Source organism: Notamacropus eugenii, chromosome 6, assembly GCF_028372415.1.
Source record: "Notamacropus eugenii isolate mMacEug1 chromosome 6, mMacEug1.pri_v2, whole genome shotgun sequence".
NCBI classification, from domain to species: Eukaryota; Metazoa; Chordata; class Mammalia; order Diprotodontia; family Macropodidae; genus Notamacropus; species Notamacropus eugenii.
Window position 1 is genome coordinate 228,792,755 of NC_092877.1, and position 21,921 is coordinate 228,814,675.

Genomic DNA, 21,921 nt, shown 5'->3' on the forward strand with positions numbered 1-21,921 from the left:
TTTAGGTTAACTCAACCTTACCAAAAGTTCTTTTTTAAGGCCAATTCATTAGTTTGTGCTTAACTTCTTTATTAAAAATATTCTAATATTAACTTTTGTCTTTAGGGGTACAATCTGATCTCCCCAGGGAACAAATATTTTGTCTCTGTATTTATATACCAAGTATCTAGCATAGTACCTGGCACACAGAAGGTACTTGTTGACTGATGTAAATACTTGCAACTCATTCATGAGTTCAAATAGATGTTCTATCTACTAAGTGCCTCAGTAAAACACAGGATTTCCAAAGCAAAGCTTTCTCAAGGATGTGAATTAGCCTGGTTCATCTTTGTCTCAAACCTAAGATACCCATATAGCCTCAGCCATGGTCAAACTAGAGTAATATGAATACCAAACTCTTCATGATACCAAACTCCTCAATTAAAAAAAAGGGACCAAAAAACTTTAAGGATTATTTCATTAATTTTTAAAATATCATTTTAAATTTTTTAAAATGACATTTAAAAATTATTAGTCTTTATTTTTATTGATACAAAAAACTATGAGAATGTTAATTCAAGAAACAGCAGACACGTATATAAGAACAACTGTTAAATAGGAGTGTAAAGTTTTCAATCAAATTTTGCCAAGACATCTGGTTATCTATCAACAAAACAGGCCCTTAAAAGTTTCAAATCCAAATAACGTCAGAGGGATTATTGCTGCCAAACACGTATATGTTGGCAAAAACAACATTTACAGTCTAGTTCCCAAGTTCTAACTTGTATTAAAGATTCATACCAATGGTTCAGCTGTCTTTGAAAAGATTTCCTACAATGTTCAAGTCACTGCTGAAGTGTCCTTGTCACAATTTTAGTTTGCAGAGAAAACAGCTGTTTTCAACAAGCAAAATGGAAATACTTCAAATGTAGGCAGAAAGAAAAACATTCTGCACTGTATGTAGTCAATGTGGCAATGTTTCACAACAGAAGGCATGCCCCCCGAGGGCAGACTTATGCTTTTGTCTGCATTTCCCAGGACCTAATACTCAGTCTAGCCTATCAGAGGCGCTTAAAGGTTGTTACATGATTATACATATATGATCATGGGATCAAGAACTTTAACGTGACTTAAAAGATTATTTAGCCCACACCCCTCACTTTATAGGTGAGGAAACCAAGTCTTAGAGGAGTTAAGTGATTTGTCCAAAGTCTCATTGATAATATGTAGTAGAGGTAAGATTTAAACTCAAGCTCCTACTATACCACACAGTTTCTTTTATAAAAGCAAATATACTGATAATTTATGAAATCATTAGCAAAGGTTTAAAAATCAGCCGGAAAGCTGGTGCTCACAGTACTCTAGAATGCTTATGTGTAATTCCTGTAGGCTTAGGACTATTCTAGAAATGTATGCAAGAAGACACTAAGGAACCTGAACTCTCATCATGCACCGAGCAAAGTTATACCATAAAATCAAAATATTTTAATGCTCAACTGAAAGTGTTCACTAAACTCAGCTATTTAAGAAATGTATAGCCCAATACAACACTAACAAGGAAGAAAAACAAGAGCACAGTATAGAGAATATTTGGACTCAGAGTTAGAAAATGTGACCACAGGTGCTAGTGATAATTTCTAGCTTGTGACTAAGCAAATCAAACTCTCCAAACCTCACTTTCCTAATTTGTAAAATGAGAATATTTCCACTACTTCTATCTCTCACACAACATTGTTTTTCATAATTTCAAAAGAATACAAACTGCAGGTGACCCCAAGGCCAATGGAGAGAGCTGTGGTGAGCGTAAGTATATTGCAGGTCGTAATGACCACTAAAGCAGGAGAAATGTCATAAAAACACTGTTGTTAAGGCCAAGTATGATTAGAAAAAAAGCAGAGCCAGTTGTCACATTGTGAAAATGAAGTATAACAGACAACCATGGCCCAACTACAACAGTAGGCTTCCAGTGCAGTTACTAGACCCTCTACCAAGGATTTACAAAGATAGGATATAAGAACACACAGGGTGAGGCATGGATGATCAATACCAGAAGAGGGCAGTATATCACAGAACCACTGAAATGTCCCTATAGTCAGTTCTGCTATAACGTGACAGGTACATGTATTCCCTCAAAGTTAAGCAAACTTGTGCAATAAAACACACAGGAATTATGGGAGAAATAGGGTTGGGGAAAAGAGCTCAAAAACTAAGTGACACACAGCTGAGGGGAAGGGGTGCAGAGCGACCAGTCCTTCTTGACTCACAGTCTACAGCACCGCAAGATACACAATAAATATGGCACTTTACCTAGAAGAAAACTTGAGGTTTGCTTGTGGAAATAGGCTGTAGTTTGGGAATTATTGTGATGTTTTCTGCATTACTGCTGTTTCTCAAGGAAGAAACTGAGCAGAAGCAAACTTGAAATTACGCTCAGAATGTTATTTAATATATCATATCCCTAATGTATCAAAACTCAGGTTACAGCAAAACTGATTGTACTTCAACTGATCTGTGATCTCATCAATAGGGGCAGTTATGCCAACCAATCTAGATAACAACCCCTCCATGCCTTCTTATCCTGTAAGGTTCTTTCTTTGTCTTCCTTATAGCTATGAAACATGGGCCAAATCAGTGGGTTCTATGAGACCTTAATAATTTATTTACTATCTCTGGGCTCAGCTTTATTTATTTTGTAAAATGATGGGGTAAGCAGATGATCTCGAAGACCTGTACCAGCTTTAAATTCTATGATTCTGTGAGCACATATATCATATTTAACATCTTATCTTGGCAATTTTATCAATCAATGTCATCTGTAAGTTATGCTAGATACTGAATAGCAAGTCTAGACCACAAACAGGACAGTTAAACATCTTAATCCACCAGCAAAGAAAGACCCCTATAAGTACCTATTCTATAGTAGATCTGAAGGCTAGAGACAAAAACGTACAAAAGAAATTCTATTAGGTCAGCTGTGAAATGCTGACAAATCCAATCTGATCTGTAGTTAACAAAAAAGACTAAACAAGTTAACCTATAACTTTTGAGGCAAAGAGATGAGGAGACAAAATTTACATGGGTAAGGAAAGATATCTATCTTTCCACCTTGCCACTCACCTCCACATCTAGCTACCACATTCAACATACTGAGAATAGAATATAGGAAAGTATATAGGATATTTTATAATACTTTCTAAAATAACATAATTACATGCAACTAGAGGAATAGCTTTTAAATTGTGGCCTGGGAAAGGTGCAACTATGACAGAACTCACAAGACACAAATATCACCACCCCATTTTTACAGTTCCAACTCTTTTTTCATTGAGGAGGGGAAAAGGAGGCAGAGGTAATCAACCTGGGATTTCCTCAATGCATGATGTTCCCAGTGAGGCACTCTCTAATGCAGATCAGCAGCTGCTACTTTGTAACATGTGCCTTGTTTAGGGCCAGAGTCAGAAGTCAATCTTAACCCAGGTCTAACAGACTCCAAGGTCAGCTCTTAACTATTATTACACTAATGCTGCCTCTTGTAGGTCACAGAATAAAATTCATTACATCTATCTCATACAAGAAATGCTAGCTTTTTATGTGCCTATGAGTACATTTTGGAGCATTAAACAACTGAGACAAATTGAAATTCTTTTACTCAGATTTTAACGCTAGCTTTTTGACATTTTTTTTCTACTAAGCAAACATTGAATTTCTTCCATTTTTTTCATGACCTCTAAACTGAAGATTTTTAGATGATTGTTTCCCATGAAGACTCCAACATAGTGTATCTGAAAACACATTCCTTCAAATTCAGATATGGCCTTAAAACTCAAGTAATAATAAAAAAAAAAATCAGGTGTTCAACATTCTCAGTAGCAAGATCAAGGGAAGTGAGATCTAATCTCCCAGGTTCTTGGACTCCAAGGTTACTCTTTTAATATACAAAACTGTCTGACAGCAGCAATTTTAAGGATTTGTGAATATATTAAAAAAAAAAGGGGGGGATAACAACGTTTGCCTTTTTACTAGCAAAAAACAAAAACTTACCTTTTGATGGTTTAGCAACATGGACATAGATCTTATTCAAGATTTAATCAATTATTCAATTATAAAAAGAATATAATCAGCAGTGTGTTGATCTCAAGTGGACTTTGAAAGAGAGAATATGGGTTTCAATTCCTGACTCCTACTTACCTGGGTAAATAGATTTATTATGGATTTCAGTTTCCTCACTTGTAAACTGAGGGGCTGGATAGATTTCTAATGCCTGTCCCACTTCTATAATCCTTCTATATTTCAGTATTCTCAGAATTTCTAATGAGGGGGTTGAACTATATTCTTCTAGGGTGGATCCAAGGTACAATCTGTATATAAACTTTTTACTACCCTTGTTTTCTCCTAACAATAATTCAATTTAATTATTTTAGAGAGTGAAGTTATTTTCAGATGCTTTAATACCTCCTCAGCAGCAGTTGTGTTTCTGATGGCTTGCAAGAGGAATGTGATCTTAGATTGTCCAGGGATATTCTCGTAGGTTTCCTAAGGGGGGGAAAAAAGTTAAGATTTAATATATAAATTAATTGATCTTTTCTAAACCATCCTACTCTTTAACAAGATCTGAAACCTCAACTCTTTGTTATCTCTTGCCCCTCCCTATTCAATCACTTACTGATCTACAAATCTCCATTCATACTTTTCTCTATCCACACAGCCAACACATTGGTTCAAGTCTTCATCATCTTGACTATTTTAATAGCCTCCTAATTAATCTTGCAACCCTATCAGTTCTCCACAGAACTGCCAATGATATTCCTACAGCACAGAATTGACCATGTGACTCCCTATATAAAGAAGGCCCAAATAAGTAGTTCTCTCTTGACTCTAGGATAAAAAAAAGAGCTTTTCTGTTTAACATTTAAAAACTTCCATAATCTCACTCTAGCCTGGCTTTCCAGGCTTACCACAATCACAAGTCACTTCCCTTCACACTTTTAAGCTTCCAGCCAGGCTGGTCCTCTGTACACCATATTCTAACTCCTGCATCTGTAACTTTGTACGAATTGTCCTGAAGATTTGGGAGCTACAATGATGTATTGATACCCACCCCCCTCCCAACTGTTAGCATCATTCCCTCTATTACTTTTTAGATTTTGTGCATACTTTTAATATATTTATTTTTGTGCACCTTCATTCTCTTCCCCATACAAGAAAGTACCCTTTTTTGAGGACAAGGACCTATTTCAATTTTTCTTCACATACTAAGAGCTAGCGTATATATAACACCCACCATGTACCAGTGTTGTGTGCTAAGTGCTTCACAAATATATCATTTGATCCTCACAACCACCCTGGCAGGTAGTTGCTATTATCACCATTTTGCAACTGAGAAAACTGAGACAAACAGAGGTCACAGCTAGTTAAATACTGGAGGCTGGATTCTTCAGGCCGAGCACAATTCCCAACATCCAGTATATAGTCAGAAATTAGCAAATGCTTGCTGAATGATTAAATCAATTACAGTCACATAAAGAATATTATAACAGAAACATACACCTAGAAAAAGGAGGCTAGTAACCCTTTGTGTCTGTGAAGTCTCTAGAGTTAGAGGTCCATGGTATCATATAGAGAATTTATAGGAACACAAGGTCAAGATTCTCACAAGAGGAGGAGGTGTGGGAGAGATCTCAAGAAAATTTAGATACAGAGATAGGTATCTGTTATTGTTTTGAGTACGGTTATAAGGCTGCACTAAAAAAGGGGATGATACAGAACACAGAACCAAGGAAGGTCACTGTGTCCAGTACCCCCAACCCTTTCCAATATGTGCATTTATACTTGGTACACAATGGCCAGGAACCTATGTCAGGGGTATTAATGGTTCAATTTTCTCCCTGCCATTTATCCACCCATCTGTTTTTCCAAATCCTTCCCTACCAGTTTCTTACACATTACATATAGTTATTCTTTTTCAATCCTAGCTGTCACTACCTTTAGCTCCTCTTCTGTCCCATGTGTCCACCCCAAACTCACTTCCCTTTTCCTCCCCTTCTCCTGGGTTAAAAAAATGGCAGAAGGGAATGAAACACAGACTGTAACAATGTTTCAAGGATGAGTTATCTGGAATATCACGAGGAACCAGTGATTTAGTTGGGTTGTAACTAACCTTTGTCAAGTACTAGGGCACTTAAAAAAAATTGAGAACTGCCCCATAATAGTAGTTATACTACTGGTATCTATTCAATAGAAAAGTTTTAAATGATTTTGTCATGTTGCTAATCACAACAGCACCTACGTAATTTAGCCCACAAAAGAGGTATTGGTTTATTAGAAATTCTGAATTGGAAGGGACCTTGGAAATCATCTAGTCCAAAGCCATCACTTTATAAATAAGGAAAACTGTGACTTGCTGAAGGTCACAGAGAGTACTACAGTCAAAGTTTTACAAACATAATACTTAGAAGCAGCATGGTACTAGAACCTAGGTCTTCTTTCCCCATATATTGATAGAATTAGATACATTATCAAAATGATATTCCAACAAGTATGTTTCTATGCACATGTGGATTCTAGGACCCTTTGCAATAACTCCATGCTCCACGGGTTGGGACCCATTAGTTCATCACCCTCCTTTTTAGGACTAAGCCTCAACTTCATGCCAATCTCTTCACAAGAACAAAGATATCAACAGAAAGGTCATTTCCTCTGTATTCTCTAGACCAGGGTTGGGGAACCTGCAACTTCAAGGCCAAATGTGGCCCTCTCAGTCCTCAAGTGTAGCCCTTTGACTGAATGTAAATTTCACATAACAAATCTCCTTTATAAAGGGGTTTGCTCTGTAAAACTTGGCCTTAGGTTCCCCACCCCTGCTCAAGACCAAAGATAACCCAGAACTGGCTTAAATTACTTATGGCCACTACAGAGCTACATGTGACATGAAATCAGAAATCAGGATAGCAAGGTAAGCCAACCTACCATTTCCCAAGACTATAACTAAAATATTCTCACATAATCACCTACTAGTCAAAGAATAAACCTCAAAATCAGAAGATTTAAGTTGATATGGATGCCCACACTGAGTTTATCATAAGCACCTCAATATTTAAATTGACTGAACTTCATAGCACACCCTAGTTTTTTTTTACAGGATAAAAGTTAATTTTTCTCAAGATGTCACTCTTTTCCCCTATCTTTAATTACCATCCACTTACTAACCATTAATAGAAGGAAAGTATCCTCCACAATTATACTAGCTCTTTAAGACTTAGCACTGTAGGTCAAGGTAAAGTTTTCTGCTTGGCTGATAACTTTATAATAAGGTTTAGAAAGCACATATATTCTCTGATTTGATCAAAGCAAGGCAGGTTAAGCGTATCTCCACTTTGAGGCTTAGGAAACTTAGAAGACTTGCCCAGTATAGCCAAGATAAGCTGCTAGTACTCCAATGCAAGTCTGTCTTCCAGTTCAGTACCTCTTTCCTTGCACTTGCATTGATTCATCTCTTCCCTATATAAGAAATATTCTCACTGCAGGCACTTTGTTGCTTTGGAGGAAAACAGTTAAATATGAGGGTGAAGGGGAAGGAGATGGCTTAGGAAGGGGATGTAAACTTAAACTTCTTTTTGGATAACAGGACAGATCCACAAATTCAAAGTGATACTGATGAATGGAGAGAAGCTAGTGAATGCAGTCTGCAAATTTCAAAATCAGTAAAGTCAGGTGTGGATAATTTTAAACTAAAGGGTAAAAATAAGATTTTGAATGTTCAGTGCATTTAGATCAGATGGTTTACCTAGCTGAACAGCTGTTATGTCTTGCTATGGATGACCCTGAACTTTTGTAGCAAACCTGTAGTATGATGATGTGAACAGTCCTTAAAGTCTTCAGACTTTTTTGAATCTTTAGATTCTTGGGCAATTTATACTCAATACTAGTGAACATAAACTATAACGTAAAATACAATATCACACTAACTAATATTGGAGGTAGGATGGCATGAGAGGCAGCAGGATGAAATGAAAAGATGTAGAGTATACTAGCTGGACTTAAAAATCAGACTTGAGTCCAAATTCCCTCTCCAATATTTACCAGTCATGATACATTGAGCAAGTCAGTTAACATCTGAGTCTTAAGTTAGCTCTTCTATAAAATTAGGCATGACACTATTCAGGTGAAAAAGAAAGAACTATGTGAATTTGAATCACAATTATTAGCTAGGCATATTGGTATTTCTTTAAATGGTTTTAGATGAAAAGCTATAAATTCTTATCCTAGAATGTTTTGGAGAATCTTTGCATCACTTATCTTTAAGTATAGACAATGTAAAGAAAATGTATATAGGCTTAATTCTAGAATAATTATCATTTCCTCTCCCAATACTAAGCTATTCTAGAACTAAGCCTACAAATTATACACTTACTCAAAGATAATTACAAAAAGATCCTTCAAAACATCCAAGAAGATTCATGTTGTTATCACTGATTTCTTTAGCACACATAAATCAAATCTAATTATAAAGATTAGGGAGAAATTCTAGTCAGTAAAACTTTTTCTCTTTAGCACACCATTCTTTCAAATGCCTAGGTCAAACTCCTTTCATCAGCTTCTGAGCCCTATAGGAGATATTTGCATGGTAGATTATACCCATGTTTATCCTAGTAATGACCTTAAAAATGAAATTCCAAATACCAAATTATATTCTCTTCCAGACTGGCAGTCAATGGCGTATAGTTTTGGAATACAGCTCCCACTAGGAAGTGGGATTCTTTTAATTTTCCATTCATATGTTCTCCACGTTGACTGCCTCTGTGATTATCAAATCAAGTCTGTGAGTATTCATTACTTCTGGTTGGAACTTTGTTTCTGAGAAAAGAACAGTTTGGAAACGAAAGCTATTTGCAACTACAGATAATTTCTTATAAGGATAACTGGCATAGACTTTAAAAAAGCCACGCTACATTCTAGGTTCCCCAAAAGATGAGCTTAATCTAAACTTGGATGCCAAGAAAACATGAGAATTAAAAGATTTACCCAAAGAAACACTTGCCTTCAATAAAGAAATATCCATATTTAGAAGATTCTTTTTCTGACCCTTTAAAAAATTCTACATGAACTAATTTTCTGGGTACAGTACAAGTTACAAACTTCAAGGCATGATTGAATAGAGATATCCACCTGGATCAGTGATTTCATTGGTATATGGAACTCCTAGATGAGGAAACTCCCTCTACCATTTCAGGGATACATTTTTTTCCTGCAAACTTGTGTTAGAGAACTGCTGGGGCACTGAGAGGTTAAGTGACTTGCCCATGGTCACACAGCTGGTATGTGTTGGAGTTGGTTCTTGAAACTAGGTCTTCCTGAGTTCTAGGTCCAGTTCTCCTTCCATTATACCACAAAGAGGTAAAATCTGTCTGCTTACTACCTTCTACTTCCTATTACGGTTCTTAAAATACAATGTGCTCTTTAAGAAGTAAGCACAGCACTCTCTAAATTCCCTATTAATAGATTATAACAATAGGTACAATCCAAATGATCTCATATTAGTTACTGGCTTCAATTTATTCTAAGAGTATGGTGCAAAGAGCTCCAGATTTGGAATCACAAGACCTGAGTTCAATTTTCTGGATCTGTCACTTTGGGTAAATCACTTCATTTCTCTGGGTCTGAGTTTTTCTATCTTTAAAATGAGGTTGAATGCATGACCTCATAGATCGTTTTCTAGCTCTAGATCTGTGAACCATGGTAATCCTGACAAAGGTGATACTACAACCAAGCTTCTAGATCGGCTAAGACTAGGTCTGTATTTCATTAATTCAAGGACCTGTGGCTTTTCCTTGGTGTGCACTGATGTTAGGATCTCTTGAACAACTCAGTAGATGATCCTTTTTTATTGTTCTGCAGCCAAATTGATGATGAGTCTTTCTGAACTTAGCCATGCTGGTCTTTGGACAACAGACATAACATAAGCCTATTGTTGGAATCCTTTCAGCCCAAGCAGGACTCTAGAGCTTGCACTCTTCTGGCAGAGACTTGTGGAATTAAGGGTCATTTATCTTACACGCTGTAAAGAAGTACAGCAGTAGTTGTATATAAAATGTATTATCATTACGAATATTTGAGGCTGCCATTCAATAATACTTCTTCAACAGTAGAAAAACTAGAAGCACTAGTCTATGTCATTTACCAGGTATTTATCAGTTCATAAGTGCTGACAGGCAAAATCCACAAATATTTTGGTTATATCTGATTCTTCAAGAGAGCTAGTCTTTCCTTTCATCCCACTTTCATTGATATTAATGAAGTTTTTTCTTCCCTTAGGATCAAAGGAAAACAAACTTTCTGGAGAAAATGAATGGATTCTGCAATCCACTCAGAAAAAACTTTGACTTTTAAGTTATATTAAGAATTCTAGTTATGAGTTTACACAGATCAATTTCCTCAGTGAATACCCTTTCAATTATTTGTTCTCTTTCATAATTACCATTTCATTACGATTTTTCTGCTTCTAATCTCAGGGAATATTCTATTTCCCCCCAAAACATTTGAAGATCCATTTTGGGAATAAAGTGGGGGGGAAAAAAGCCTTATGAATTTTTTTCTCACTGTGAAGCAAGCTTTTGCTTACAAGAAAATTCATCCATATAGAAGGATTTTATGATACTGCCTCCTTTTTTTAAATACAAAGATAGAAAAAAAGTATCAAGGCCTACCGATAAATGATTTATATAGTATAAGTAGGGAACATAAGGAAACAAACAACATGTAACCCACACTAAGAGTAACATCTCACTTAACAAAATGTCCAAAACTTAATCACTTTTGAACACAGAACAACTCCACCTCTTCAATAGTCTGCTCAATTCAAATGTTAACAAAGTATATTTTACTTAGATATTATATGGGCATTTCCTAAATACCAGTTCAAGTCAGTTCAAAGAAAATTTGTGTAAATCTTTTATATTTATGATATTAACCTATATTGGCCAACTATCTTTAGTTTGATTTACTAAAGGGAATGGATTATTCAATCTATAAATTCAATTTAGAGTAATATAAGCACTTAGTCTTCCTATTACTGAAACTTAGGTGTTGACAGCTATTTAATATTAGTTTATTGTCATCAATTAAGTCACAAAAAAAATCAATCTACATGACTTACAGCCAACTTTTTATAAAGCGGCAGAATCACCTTTAACCATGTTGCCAGTTTAAAAAACATTATAGACACAAATAAATGATTTGAAATAAATATATAATAATCAAGAGGCACAAATGAAAAAAAATAAGCATCTGAGGCTTCACTATGAAACTAATGAGAACACTGATTTTCCCCCAATTGTTTCTTATGAAAGAATGTGCTGAACTCACCAACAAAGTGAAGCAAGTGATAAAAGACCAAAGACAGCCACCAATAGGAATTCTTGCTAAACAACCACTGGTATTTTAGTTCAATAGAAGAGAGATTCCCCACTAAGCTCGACAATAGAGATTTAAGCAACTGGAGGAAGGAGAATTAACCTAGCTTACTTATAATACCATTCTTTGCTTTGCAATATATGAAAAGTTCTACTTTAGAGTTAGCTGAGATAAAGTGTTTTATTTTGTTTTGAAAAAGCAATCAGTTACCCAAAATCACCACGGCAAAACTATTAAGTTTCATTAAAATATTTTCCCCAAAGACCAAATTTCCAGCACTGAAATGTTTTTCTTGTAAAAACCTGAAGCCATGCACTTATAAAGCACCTTTGAAAATCACTGTGATCTTGAAGGCAACCACTAACTCCTTCAAGGAGGGGGCCACGCAGAGAGAAGATGCCAAGTAAACCTTCCAGGATATAGGTGTACGTAAAACAACTCTTTGGCCATGGTAACCCAGAAACAAAACACGTCTTTGCTATGTGATATCTGGCACATAGCACAATAACACAATTCTTCCAGCCCCCAGCTTTCCAAAGTTTGGGCGAACATGTCCATTTAGAGGGAGCATCCTGTCTTTGAGTGCCCTCAGGTGCCCAGCCCAAAGGGGCGGCCAGCACCCCGACCCTAAGCTGCCCTTCCTCGGTCCCACCTGAGCCAGGGGCTCCAGGACACAGAAAAGCCCCTCACTCCCCTCGTGTCACAGAGATGAGAGCACATGGCTCCCCGAGAGGAGGAGGGGCGCGCCCCCCTTACGTAAAGCGGGGCAGCGGGCTGGGGACACGCTTTACGGAAGAGCAGACCGGAGGGAACCACATCCATCTTCTCCCCCACCCCCTCCCGCCGCCCCGGGACCGGAGGAGGAAGAGGAGGCTGGAGTGCCGGCAGCGGAGGAAGAAGGCCGAGGGGATGGAGAAGAGGACAGCCAGGGCCAGGTGGACCACAAGGAGAGGAAGAGGAGAAATGGGACAGGCGGCAGCTCGGGATTTGGAGGAACGGTGGGGGAGGGGGCAGAGGTGGAGACAAGCCTGGATGGGGGAGGGGAGATCCCATTAGGAGAAAGCGGGAAAAGGGGGCAAGGGGGGCATGGGAAAGGTCAAGCCGTGCGGGGGGAGGGGAAGGGGACGAGCCAAGTCGGGTCAGGGTTCAACCTTCCCACCCCCATCTCCAGAGGCAGGATCGGGGCTCTCCCGCTGGACCCCGTAGACTGTGCATGCATAACAGCCCCCGGGGACCACGGCGGGGGGGGCGGGGAGGGGGTAACTGCCGGGACGGGACAGGACTGGAAGGGCAGGGCGGGGGGGAGGGGGAGCCGAGGCCGCCCCATCCCGGGCGGGAAGGGGCAGCGGGGCCGGGATGGAAAGTCCTCGGCGGCGGCCGCGGCGGCTTCAGCTCCCACGTGGGCTGGGCCGGCCCGGCGTCTCCGCTCCGCCGGCCCGGGCCCGGCTCAGGCCGGGCACACAGCGGCGGCGAGAGCAGCGTGAGGTGGAGGGAAGGACTTGGTCGGGGGCCGCCGGGGTGGGGGGCGGCCGCCCGCGGGGCCCGGAAGATCGGGGTCGGGGAGGGGGGGAGGGGGAGGAGGGACTCATTTACCTCCGCCTGTTTCCGCACCACATTGTCGGGGCTGAGCAGGTTCCCCAGGAGCAGGTAAAACTGTTGCTGCTCGGCCGCCGCCGCCGCTGCCGCCGCCATTGCGCTGAGCGTGAGAGAGAGGGAGAGAGAGGAGGGGGAGAGAGACACGGAGCCTTGAGGCGGGAGCGCTCGCGGGCGGGGAGGGGGAGGGGGAGGGGACACGAGCTGCCGGCACCAGGAGCAGCACCAGCGGCAGCGCACCACCAGCAGCAGCAGCCGCGGCGGCGCTGGGGCGCGGGAGAGGCGGGGCAAAGGGGAAGGGAGAGGAGGGGCGGGGCCCCGTGACCTCTCACCTCCCGTCCCTCCCACCCCGCGGACACCGCCGCCAGCCTCTCATTGGTCCCCGAGGCTTGAGGTCGAGGAGGCCTTCTCCGCCGGCCCCCGCTCCGATTGGCCAGCGCGTCCCACCGTCCTGCGATGGCGTCACTGGCCTCGCGGGCGGGGCCGAGTCGGGGTTAGAGTTTGGGGAATGATTGGGGGTGGGGAAGGGGAGCTTCGTCTAGGCAGAGACTTGGGGCCTGTCACTGGTAGCGGGCTCAGGCGCGAGACTCGAGCCTGTGCGCGGAGCGTGCTCCGCTCATCCCTTCCTACCCCGCTTCCTCCAGGCCCAGGAGTCCCGGGCCTGAGGACCGTAGCGACGTGCCCCCTCCCCTGAACCACACCCCTGGTTCTCCCCTCCCGGGGAGGTCCCTCCAGAGGCTGGCGTGACTCAGGCACTCCAGACCGGGGAGTGAGTCACGGACTCCCGCCAGGCCTGGCCCTACATGGTTCCGCGCACCCCCCTCCCTCCGCTTCCTCCTCTCTCCCGCCAAATGTGACCACGTTGCACTCTAGTCCCTCCCCCAGCCCCCCACGCCGGATCCGCCCCAGGAGCCGCGCGAGCTGCCCCGGGCTCCTTTCTGCCCTCGCTGATGCGTCTCCCCCCGGGATGCTCGGGGGACCCCCCTTGCACCTTTCAGTCTAGGGCGCAGGCCGTGCCAGCCACAGGCTCCCTTTGGAGCTTGAGAAATGCCTCGAATGAGAAAGCGGGAACCGGTCAGTGTGCCCTGGCGGGTGTCTGGGACTCCACCCTGTAGGCGGCAGAAAGGGGAGTCCGGGCCTTTTGAAGACCACGTAGAGAAACTGAGGCGAGTTCTGGAGGGCCCGGTGCCCAGGAGCCCCGATTGTCATGCCGTTGCTCGGAGGCGAGAAAATGTTTCTTTCTGCTTTCCAGAAGCAAGCTGATGAAAAAAGTCGGGGCTCCTTTCCAACCAAATTCCATCAGAGAGGACATCAGCCTCCACTGAGTGCCCATGTGGCCGGCTCTCGAGGACCGGGCACGACTCCGGGGTCCTTATCCCAGCGGGGGAGGGGCGTGGGGCAGGGTCATCCCAAAGGAAAGAACCCGGGCCGCTGAGGGCTGCTGACCGGGAAGGTAAAGGGCCTAAGGTGGGAAGTGAGGTGCAAGGGCGCTTGCATTTGGGGGCTCGCTTTCCCTGATTCATCATCCCTTAATGACTTCACTTCTGGACAGCACCCGTGATTCGGTGCCATGGGCACTCTCGGTGGAGTTAGGCAGCTCTCCCCAGCCGGTGGTTTGGGGGGGCCATGGGCGCCCCCAGATTGGTAGGGCGAATCCTGGTCTCCCTAACTGGAAGGCTGGCCCTGCCTACGAGTTAGGCTCTTTCCTTTCTGTACTCACTAAATAAGCATGTAGAACTAATTTTAAGGAAATAATTATGAAATACTTTCCCCTACCCTTTAAGAATTCTGAAAGCTTTACAATCGAATTATAGGGAAAAACTCCCCTACTAAGATTTCCCTGCCCTGTGGCTTCCTCTCTGTATGGTGGATGTATAACTTGGATTTTTCCAGGATATCCCTAATTTCAAGAAAAGTATATCAAAATTTGAAACTGAAATACCGTTTTTCGGAATCTACCAATTTTATTTTAGAAACTATAGCCATTCTAGAGTGGAACCTTGGACAGGGTCCTATTTGTGTCTCTTAATAATGTTTAGACTTTCCCCTGAGGTGGATAATGTATAAACTCCCTTATTGATAGTTCATTAAGCAGGGAGATCCTTTCCATTAATTCTGGCTAATTCTAAACTTTTTTGTTTGCTTGTGAGCGTAGATAGGGTAGAGTGTTCTGTGGAGGATTCTGTACTGGAAAATTAACTTTTCCACTCTAAAGCTTGAGAATCATGTAGTGAGATTTGGGCAGTGAGAAAATGTTGAGGTGGAATCAGATGAGCAGTTCAGAAAGCTTCCCTAGTTAGGCTGGGGCTGTCTATTGCATTCTGACATCAGTAGGTTACTTTTTGAAAGAGAAACTGATGGAAGGATCAGAGTCAGTTTCACTTGCATGTAAATTTCAGATATTGTTTAATTATGACCATGGATATTGACTACATGTTAAAGAATAAAGACAGTTCCTTTCCCACAATTTGATAACATTTAGAATCCTTAAAAACAGAAGGAAGAGGGTTTTATTTATGTAAAAGGGTGTTTTCATCAACATTTTATAAAAAAAAAATCAATTTTCATATTAGGTGGTGTCACCTACTGGTGAACTGTGAAATCACAAACTGACCCTATTTAACCTTACTTGGTAAATATTCAACCTAAAACAGCTGGAAAGAAATTTCTTAGATTGTAAGTGTAAAGAATGAGATGCCCACACATGATAGAAAGTCATGTGACCTTAACTAATGGCAGGTTTAGTGAGAGAGAGGGTGATTGGCAGTGGAGAAATATCTGGAAGTCTAGAACTCTTTTTTTCCAGAGGGTTTAACATAGCCTGGCTAATCATAATACTAATATTTATGTAGCCAATTTACACAGTTATGTAGAAGCACTTTACAATTTATTTAAAATGCTATGGGGTTAGTTTATTTCTTAAATTAACCCTTATCCCACCAACATTCTCATTTATTTTATTGGACATTTTCCCCACTATGGGGATGCATTTCAGATTTTATATGAAGATAGTCAATGGGAAAATAGGCTTCGCTTTTATAGAAATTTTTATTTTCAATCAACTATGCAGATAATTTTTAATAAAGTAAGGACTACCTGGATTCTTAAAGCAAGTGACTTTGTAAAATATTTTGTTATATGTATCACATATTCATATGAAAATATATGTATGTCATGTGTACATATGAATACTTAATGAAACTCACTTGACTTGCTTGCTAATAAAAGACATCAGACTAATTTCTATGTAAACTCAAATAAAAGAAAATGTCCCCTCTATAATTTAGAATGAGAAGATTTGATTATGGAGGATATTTTGGATTACTTTGTTATGCAGTCTCTGAGGAGTTTTAGACAGTAACCTCTCCTGGGATATTATTAAGTGTGACTATCATATGCATTTCCACGTTTTCCTTCCTTGAATATCTGCCCCCTTCCCCCCCCCCCCCCCCCCGCCCAGTTCTGAGTAGGAAAACAGCACCTAGGACATAATCAGTGCTCACACACAACTGATATTAGACACTAAAAGTTTTGCTTATATAAATAAAGGATTCTTCTTCCTTTTGGGCAATAATAGTTTGAAGCTTTACTGTATAAGAGCAGTTTCAAAGATGTGAATTGTACTAAATTAAGGTTTGTGGAAATTAATGGTAAGTAGTTTGCTAATTTCAACTTTTGCAACTTGAAAAAAAAGTCTGACTTTAGATATAGCTCTGAATGGGACAACTAGAGAACATCCCAATAAGAGGGGAAATTTGTGCCCTAAGATTTACTGATATAAGGGTAAAATTGTTTTAATAAATTGATTTATTGTTCTTATGCAACATAAGATATAATATATAGATATAACATATGACATATTAAATTCATAACTGTAGGTGGTTATTTTAGAACCCTGTCCTGTGGGCTTATAGACTAAATATTTAATACAGATCAAGCCTCCAAATTTGGCAGAGTTAATTCTAGTTCTGTGAGTTTTCCTGTAAATAGTAATGATACGCCAAACTTGTACAAATGATGAAAGAAGGTAAATGAATGGAATCTTTTTTAGTCTGTAGTACCTTTATGGGATTGTTTTTCTTAACTGATTCTGATAAAGGCGCAAGGAATGCTGTATACAAATTGATTGTCTTACTGTTAATCTAAATTTAGCATATTCACTTTTTCCAATGATATAGTCCTATATAGTTTGGGATTCTTTACCTTATGGCAGTTTATCCTTGTGTTTCCAGTTTTGACTTGAATTTCAGGGGATTGGAGACATGGTACTGTACTTCCTGAGCCGAGTTCCTTGCCTAGGAATTCCCTCTTCCTCCTGGTTTGACATAGACAGATTTGTTGACCTTTAGAAGACAAGACCACAGGTTTGACCATGTCAAATAAACTCTTATTGGTTAAATATAATAACTGCTAGGGATGGAGTAGGTTGAGAATGAGCATCTTTTTATTATTGAATTCTAATGCTGATTTTATTTTATTTTTTCATTTAAATGTAATAGATCAATTTTAAACCTTTGGTTTGTAGCTTCATTTGAAGTAGAAATAATTATATTAAGCAAGGTTTAGATTTGGAAGATTTTTTTCTAGAGAAAGAAAGCAGACTCAGTGCTGAACTATTGAATCTTTGTGCCCTTTTCTATGTATTTAAGATTATTCGCAATATATAGATAAGAGAATTATGACCCTACTTTTTCTGAGCCAGGATTATTTTTAAAGATTCAAAGATGACTCATTCATCATATTTTTCCTCTTCATTTAATCAGAGATTATAGCAGCAACTAGGTTACTGTTTAGACATAATGACACACAAAGTTTCCCTCTCTTATGGAGGCATAAAGTATTATTGTGACATCAAGCCTTCCTACACTATTTCCTGTGGTTGGTGTTACAAATATATTACAGGTCCATAGAAAATGAAGACTCCAAATAAGTCATCCTCTTTAATGCCACCCACCCAGTATCTCTTTCAGAGCTAAGGCATTAGTATGTGTATTAATGAAGGCACAAAGTAGTATTAAGTCTACAGTATAGTATCTAATAAAACTTTAGATCTGATCTCTTTCCATTTTTCTTTTGCATCTCTGAATCCAGAAATTTTTAAAATTCAAAAATCACCAGTGATGAAGTTGATGAACTTTCCCTTGTCCAGTGGGAAAAATATTGGTATGAAGTAAGATAAATTAGAAAACAAAACAAATAAAATTCCATTAAAAAAGCTTTTGGTACTCCTAAATTATGAGTTTTTTTTAAACCAAATAGTAAGATCTATTGACTAAAAAAATATTAAATTACCTGTTCAGCAACCCATACATACTTGATTTATATATAACCCTCACAAATATTATGCCACCATGGAATTAAAATAATCACTTAGAGGCCTTATCTAAAATAAATATGCAAAAATAGTCTCTCACCTTATGAATATATATGTCTGATTATTTTTATTTAAATTTAATCTTTGTCCTGGTTCCCTTCCCCGCCTAAGGATTACAGAGTTAGAGTTGGAAGGGACCTTCTAAGTCATCTATTCCAACCTCCCCCTTATTTTATAGAGGAAGAAACTAGCTTCCAGACAACTTAAATGATTTATGCAAAGTCATATGGGAACAAATTTTTAATCAGTTTTTTTTACTCAAACCACTTCTCTGGCCTCACACTTTGTTTGGCAACACTTTTGTATTTATATTTTTGAGTATTATAGTTATGTTTTTAGAGAGTGTAAACTCCATCAGGGCAGGGACCATGTTTTATTTAAATGTTGACTCTCCCACAGGACCTAAAAGAGTTCTATACACAACAGTTGCTGAACAAATTTTGAATACTGCCAATTAAGGGAAAATAATATACATATTTTGAAAGTATTTGGAGGAATGTGGTATAATAAAACAAGAACTTCATTAAGGCTACTTTGTAACATCTTGTTAGTTACAAGAATTCAGATATAGCACAGATCAAATAATTTCCCCTAAAGTACAATTATATTTGGAAAAGCCCGTAATAGGAATGTTGGTCCTTATACTTTAAACTATCAATATAAATGAGATATATATGTCTTATTAAGAAAGACAGTTCTCTGGATTATAATTTGCCTTCTAGACTGTAGTATGTAGTCAATATTTAGAACTTCAAAGCTGTATGATAGAGTGAAAAGAACAATGTCTCTAGAATAAGGGGACCCAAGTCCAAATTTGATTATTGATGTTTACGATGAATGCCACTTTGAAATAAGTCGCTTAACTTCTCTGGTCCTTAGTTTCTTCATCAGTAAAATCAGACCTTCTGGAGTTCCCATTCAGCTCTAAGCCTTGTAGGAACTCAACAGATGTCCAGTTAATTAAATAAATATGTGAGGAATGGGAAGAGACTAGGAATTCTAACCATACCTGATCTGAGGAAAGAAGTACTTAAAATAAGTTAAATTAAGAGGCATCATGGAATCCTTGGATAGATAGCAACTGGTCTTGGAATCAGCACATCAAATTCTGCTCCTGACACTTACTGTGTGATCTTGGGCAACTCACGTAATCTCTCAGTGTCCCAGACAACTCTCTAACACTATAAATTTTAGAGAAGGTGCTGGTTTCGTTGGTAGACATTTCTTACCAGGAGTTTCCTACGGTGATGAATCTACAAATTTACCCCTTCTACCTCCCCCATCAAATTCAATTTTGCTTCCTAAAGTGACAAGGGTATCAGTCAACATGCTGTCCCCAGTACCACACGTAATATCTCTTAAATCATTGGTTAGAGAAATTTGATCTTTATATCAACAATTAGAAATATAATTCTTTAGAAAGAGAAATGAGTAGGAATCTTGCTTTAAAGTTACTTAGAGTTCATGCTATGGGACTGATGATGGCAAGTAAGTCACTTAACTTTTCCAGTCCTTGAACATAGTTGTACAATGCCAATATTCTTATATGGACTTTATAAACTATAAAATGGTATGTGATAATAATAGCTCATATTTGCATATATTATCTATTTGATCTTCCCACAATCATATTTACATGTATTATCTATTTGATCTTCACACAATGGGGATAGGTATTGTCTTCCCATTTTAGAGATGAAGAAACTAGTTCCAGAGATATTAAGTGATTTGACTCAGAGTTACACAGCTATTTTGAGGCAGAATATGTATACACACACACACACACACACACAGACACACACATATATGTATATTCGTAACATGAACTAATCTTCTGATTCAACAAACATTTGTTAAGTACCAGTTACTATGGAGAGCTATCGAGTGTGATATAGGATTAAATAATACTTATTCCTTAATGGAACAACATTCTAGAAAACTTCAGTTTTATCACTGACTTTTTTTTTTCTTGAACAAGACATTTGATCACTGTGTGACTCTGAATAATCATATTTTCTGATTTATCTGAATAAAAATATTTTCCGTTATCCACTTGACTGCTCTGAAAATTATGAAGATGCCTTTTATGTCCTCTGCAATGTTGAAAAGAAAGGACCAGAATTAAGATTCATTTCTAATAAGAACGCTGAGGAGTTCAAAAAGAATATTTTTTCGGGGAATTGAGGCATTTGACCAACAGGCTGCTTTGAAAATACTTTTCCTTAGGCTTATTTAGAGGTGTGGTCAGAAAATTCAGATGCCTTTGAGGATCTTCTGAATTGAAAATGAAATGGACAAAACTATACACTTTCAGACTTGGAAAGGGCACCCCAATATCCATCTTGTTTATTAACCCATTCCTGAAAAAGAACTGTTTGATGATAACATCCAACCAAAAAAGGCACTGGCTTCTAAGGCATTCCATTCCACTTACGGGTAGCTATAAGTGTTTGGCAAGTTTTCCTTGACAAGAAGCCTAAATTTGCTTTAGCAACTTCCATCTATTTACATTTGTGAGGGAAGGCATAGGAATTTTTTTGCAGTATCCATGAGAAATAAAAGAACATTATTATCAATGAAAGTGTTGAGGAAAGAAAGCAAAATCTGACCGTTATTGTCTTACCTGGATGATTCAGGGATCCTGTTCACGGAAAACAGCTGTGTGCATACATTGGTCCTGGAAAGGTTTTCACCTGAACCACCTATGTGCAAACACAAACAAAAACAACCCACAAGTATCTTTACCTCGTTCAAGATTTCTGTACGGATCACACAGTCTGAGAGTCTATAGCTTTTGTTGAATCTCCCAGACATTTTTATCCAGATTCTGACTTTCGTGATACTTTTTCCCAGTGTATTGTTGGATTCCTAAACTCATTTTCATGAGTTATTGTTAAAGAGAAGTGAAGAATGATGAGTCTTTGTTCTTTAGGGCTTGATTTATATTTAGCAAGTCCTCTGAATCAATTCCTTCTCTCCTTCTAAGATGCCTACAGCATTACTCTTGGGAGTCAAAGTCTATGAAAATAAGGGACTTTAAGGGGCTAAAGGAAGTCTCCTGGATTTCTCATAGAAAGAAAAGGTGTTGGGCTTTCCCTCCTATTACCTCCCAACTTTTTCTTGGACATGGAATAAAAACTTACATTCTGTTTTGCCTGTAAGTTTTGAAGTTTGGACATACTTACAGTAGTCAAAGCTGTTCTCTTCACTGTGGTTGCTCCTGTAATGGTATGTCATTAATCCCACAGTTCCGACCCTCACTAGGTCAGGCAGGTCACCATGGATACGTTTGTCTGCACTTGTGACCCATGACAGATAAAGCAGCAGCTGCTGGACCACACTTGAGGCATATTTCATCCTGTTTACATACAAGTTGTACTGACCAGATTCACAAACTGCCCCTGCATAGACATTATGTCCTCCCAGGTGTCCCAAAGGTACACGGTAATGGAAGGGGACCCTTAGTCTTATAATGTGCAACTCTACAGCTTATAAAGGGCGTTGACACAGTATAAGTTAAGTTTATGTAGTTTCTAAACACAATCTAGTTCACTGTTTTCAATTCT

At 39.4% G+C, this 21,921-nt stretch overlaps 1 protein-coding gene across 5 annotated transcripts in view; it reads right to left on the reverse strand.

The window, feature by feature from the left end:
- Window positions 1-21,614, reverse strand: part of IPO5 (importin 5) — a 60,626-nt gene extending 39,012 nt beyond the window's left edge. Inside the window, exons 1-5 of one of the 5 annotated variants that reach the window (XM_072622081.1) lie at window positions 21,541-21,596; window positions 20,979-21,057; window positions 17,185-17,324; window positions 12,982-13,084; window positions 4,432-4,512 (exon numbers count right to left, since the gene is read on the reverse strand). In XM_072622081.1, coding sequence (XP_072478182.1) covers window positions 4,432-4,512; window positions 12,982-13,080 — 180 coding nt within the window. In that variant the 5' untranslated portion in view covers window positions 13,081-13,084; window positions 17,185-17,324; window positions 20,979-21,057; window positions 21,541-21,596. Of the gene's footprint in view, window positions 1-4,431; window positions 4,513-12,981; window positions 13,085-17,184; window positions 17,325-20,978; window positions 21,058-21,498 lie in introns of all 5 variants that reach the window. The other 4 variants (XM_072622082.1, XM_072622083.1, XM_072622080.1 and 1 more) reach the window with 4 other exon arrangements.
- Between the last annotated feature and the right edge of the window lie 307 nt (window positions 21,615-21,921).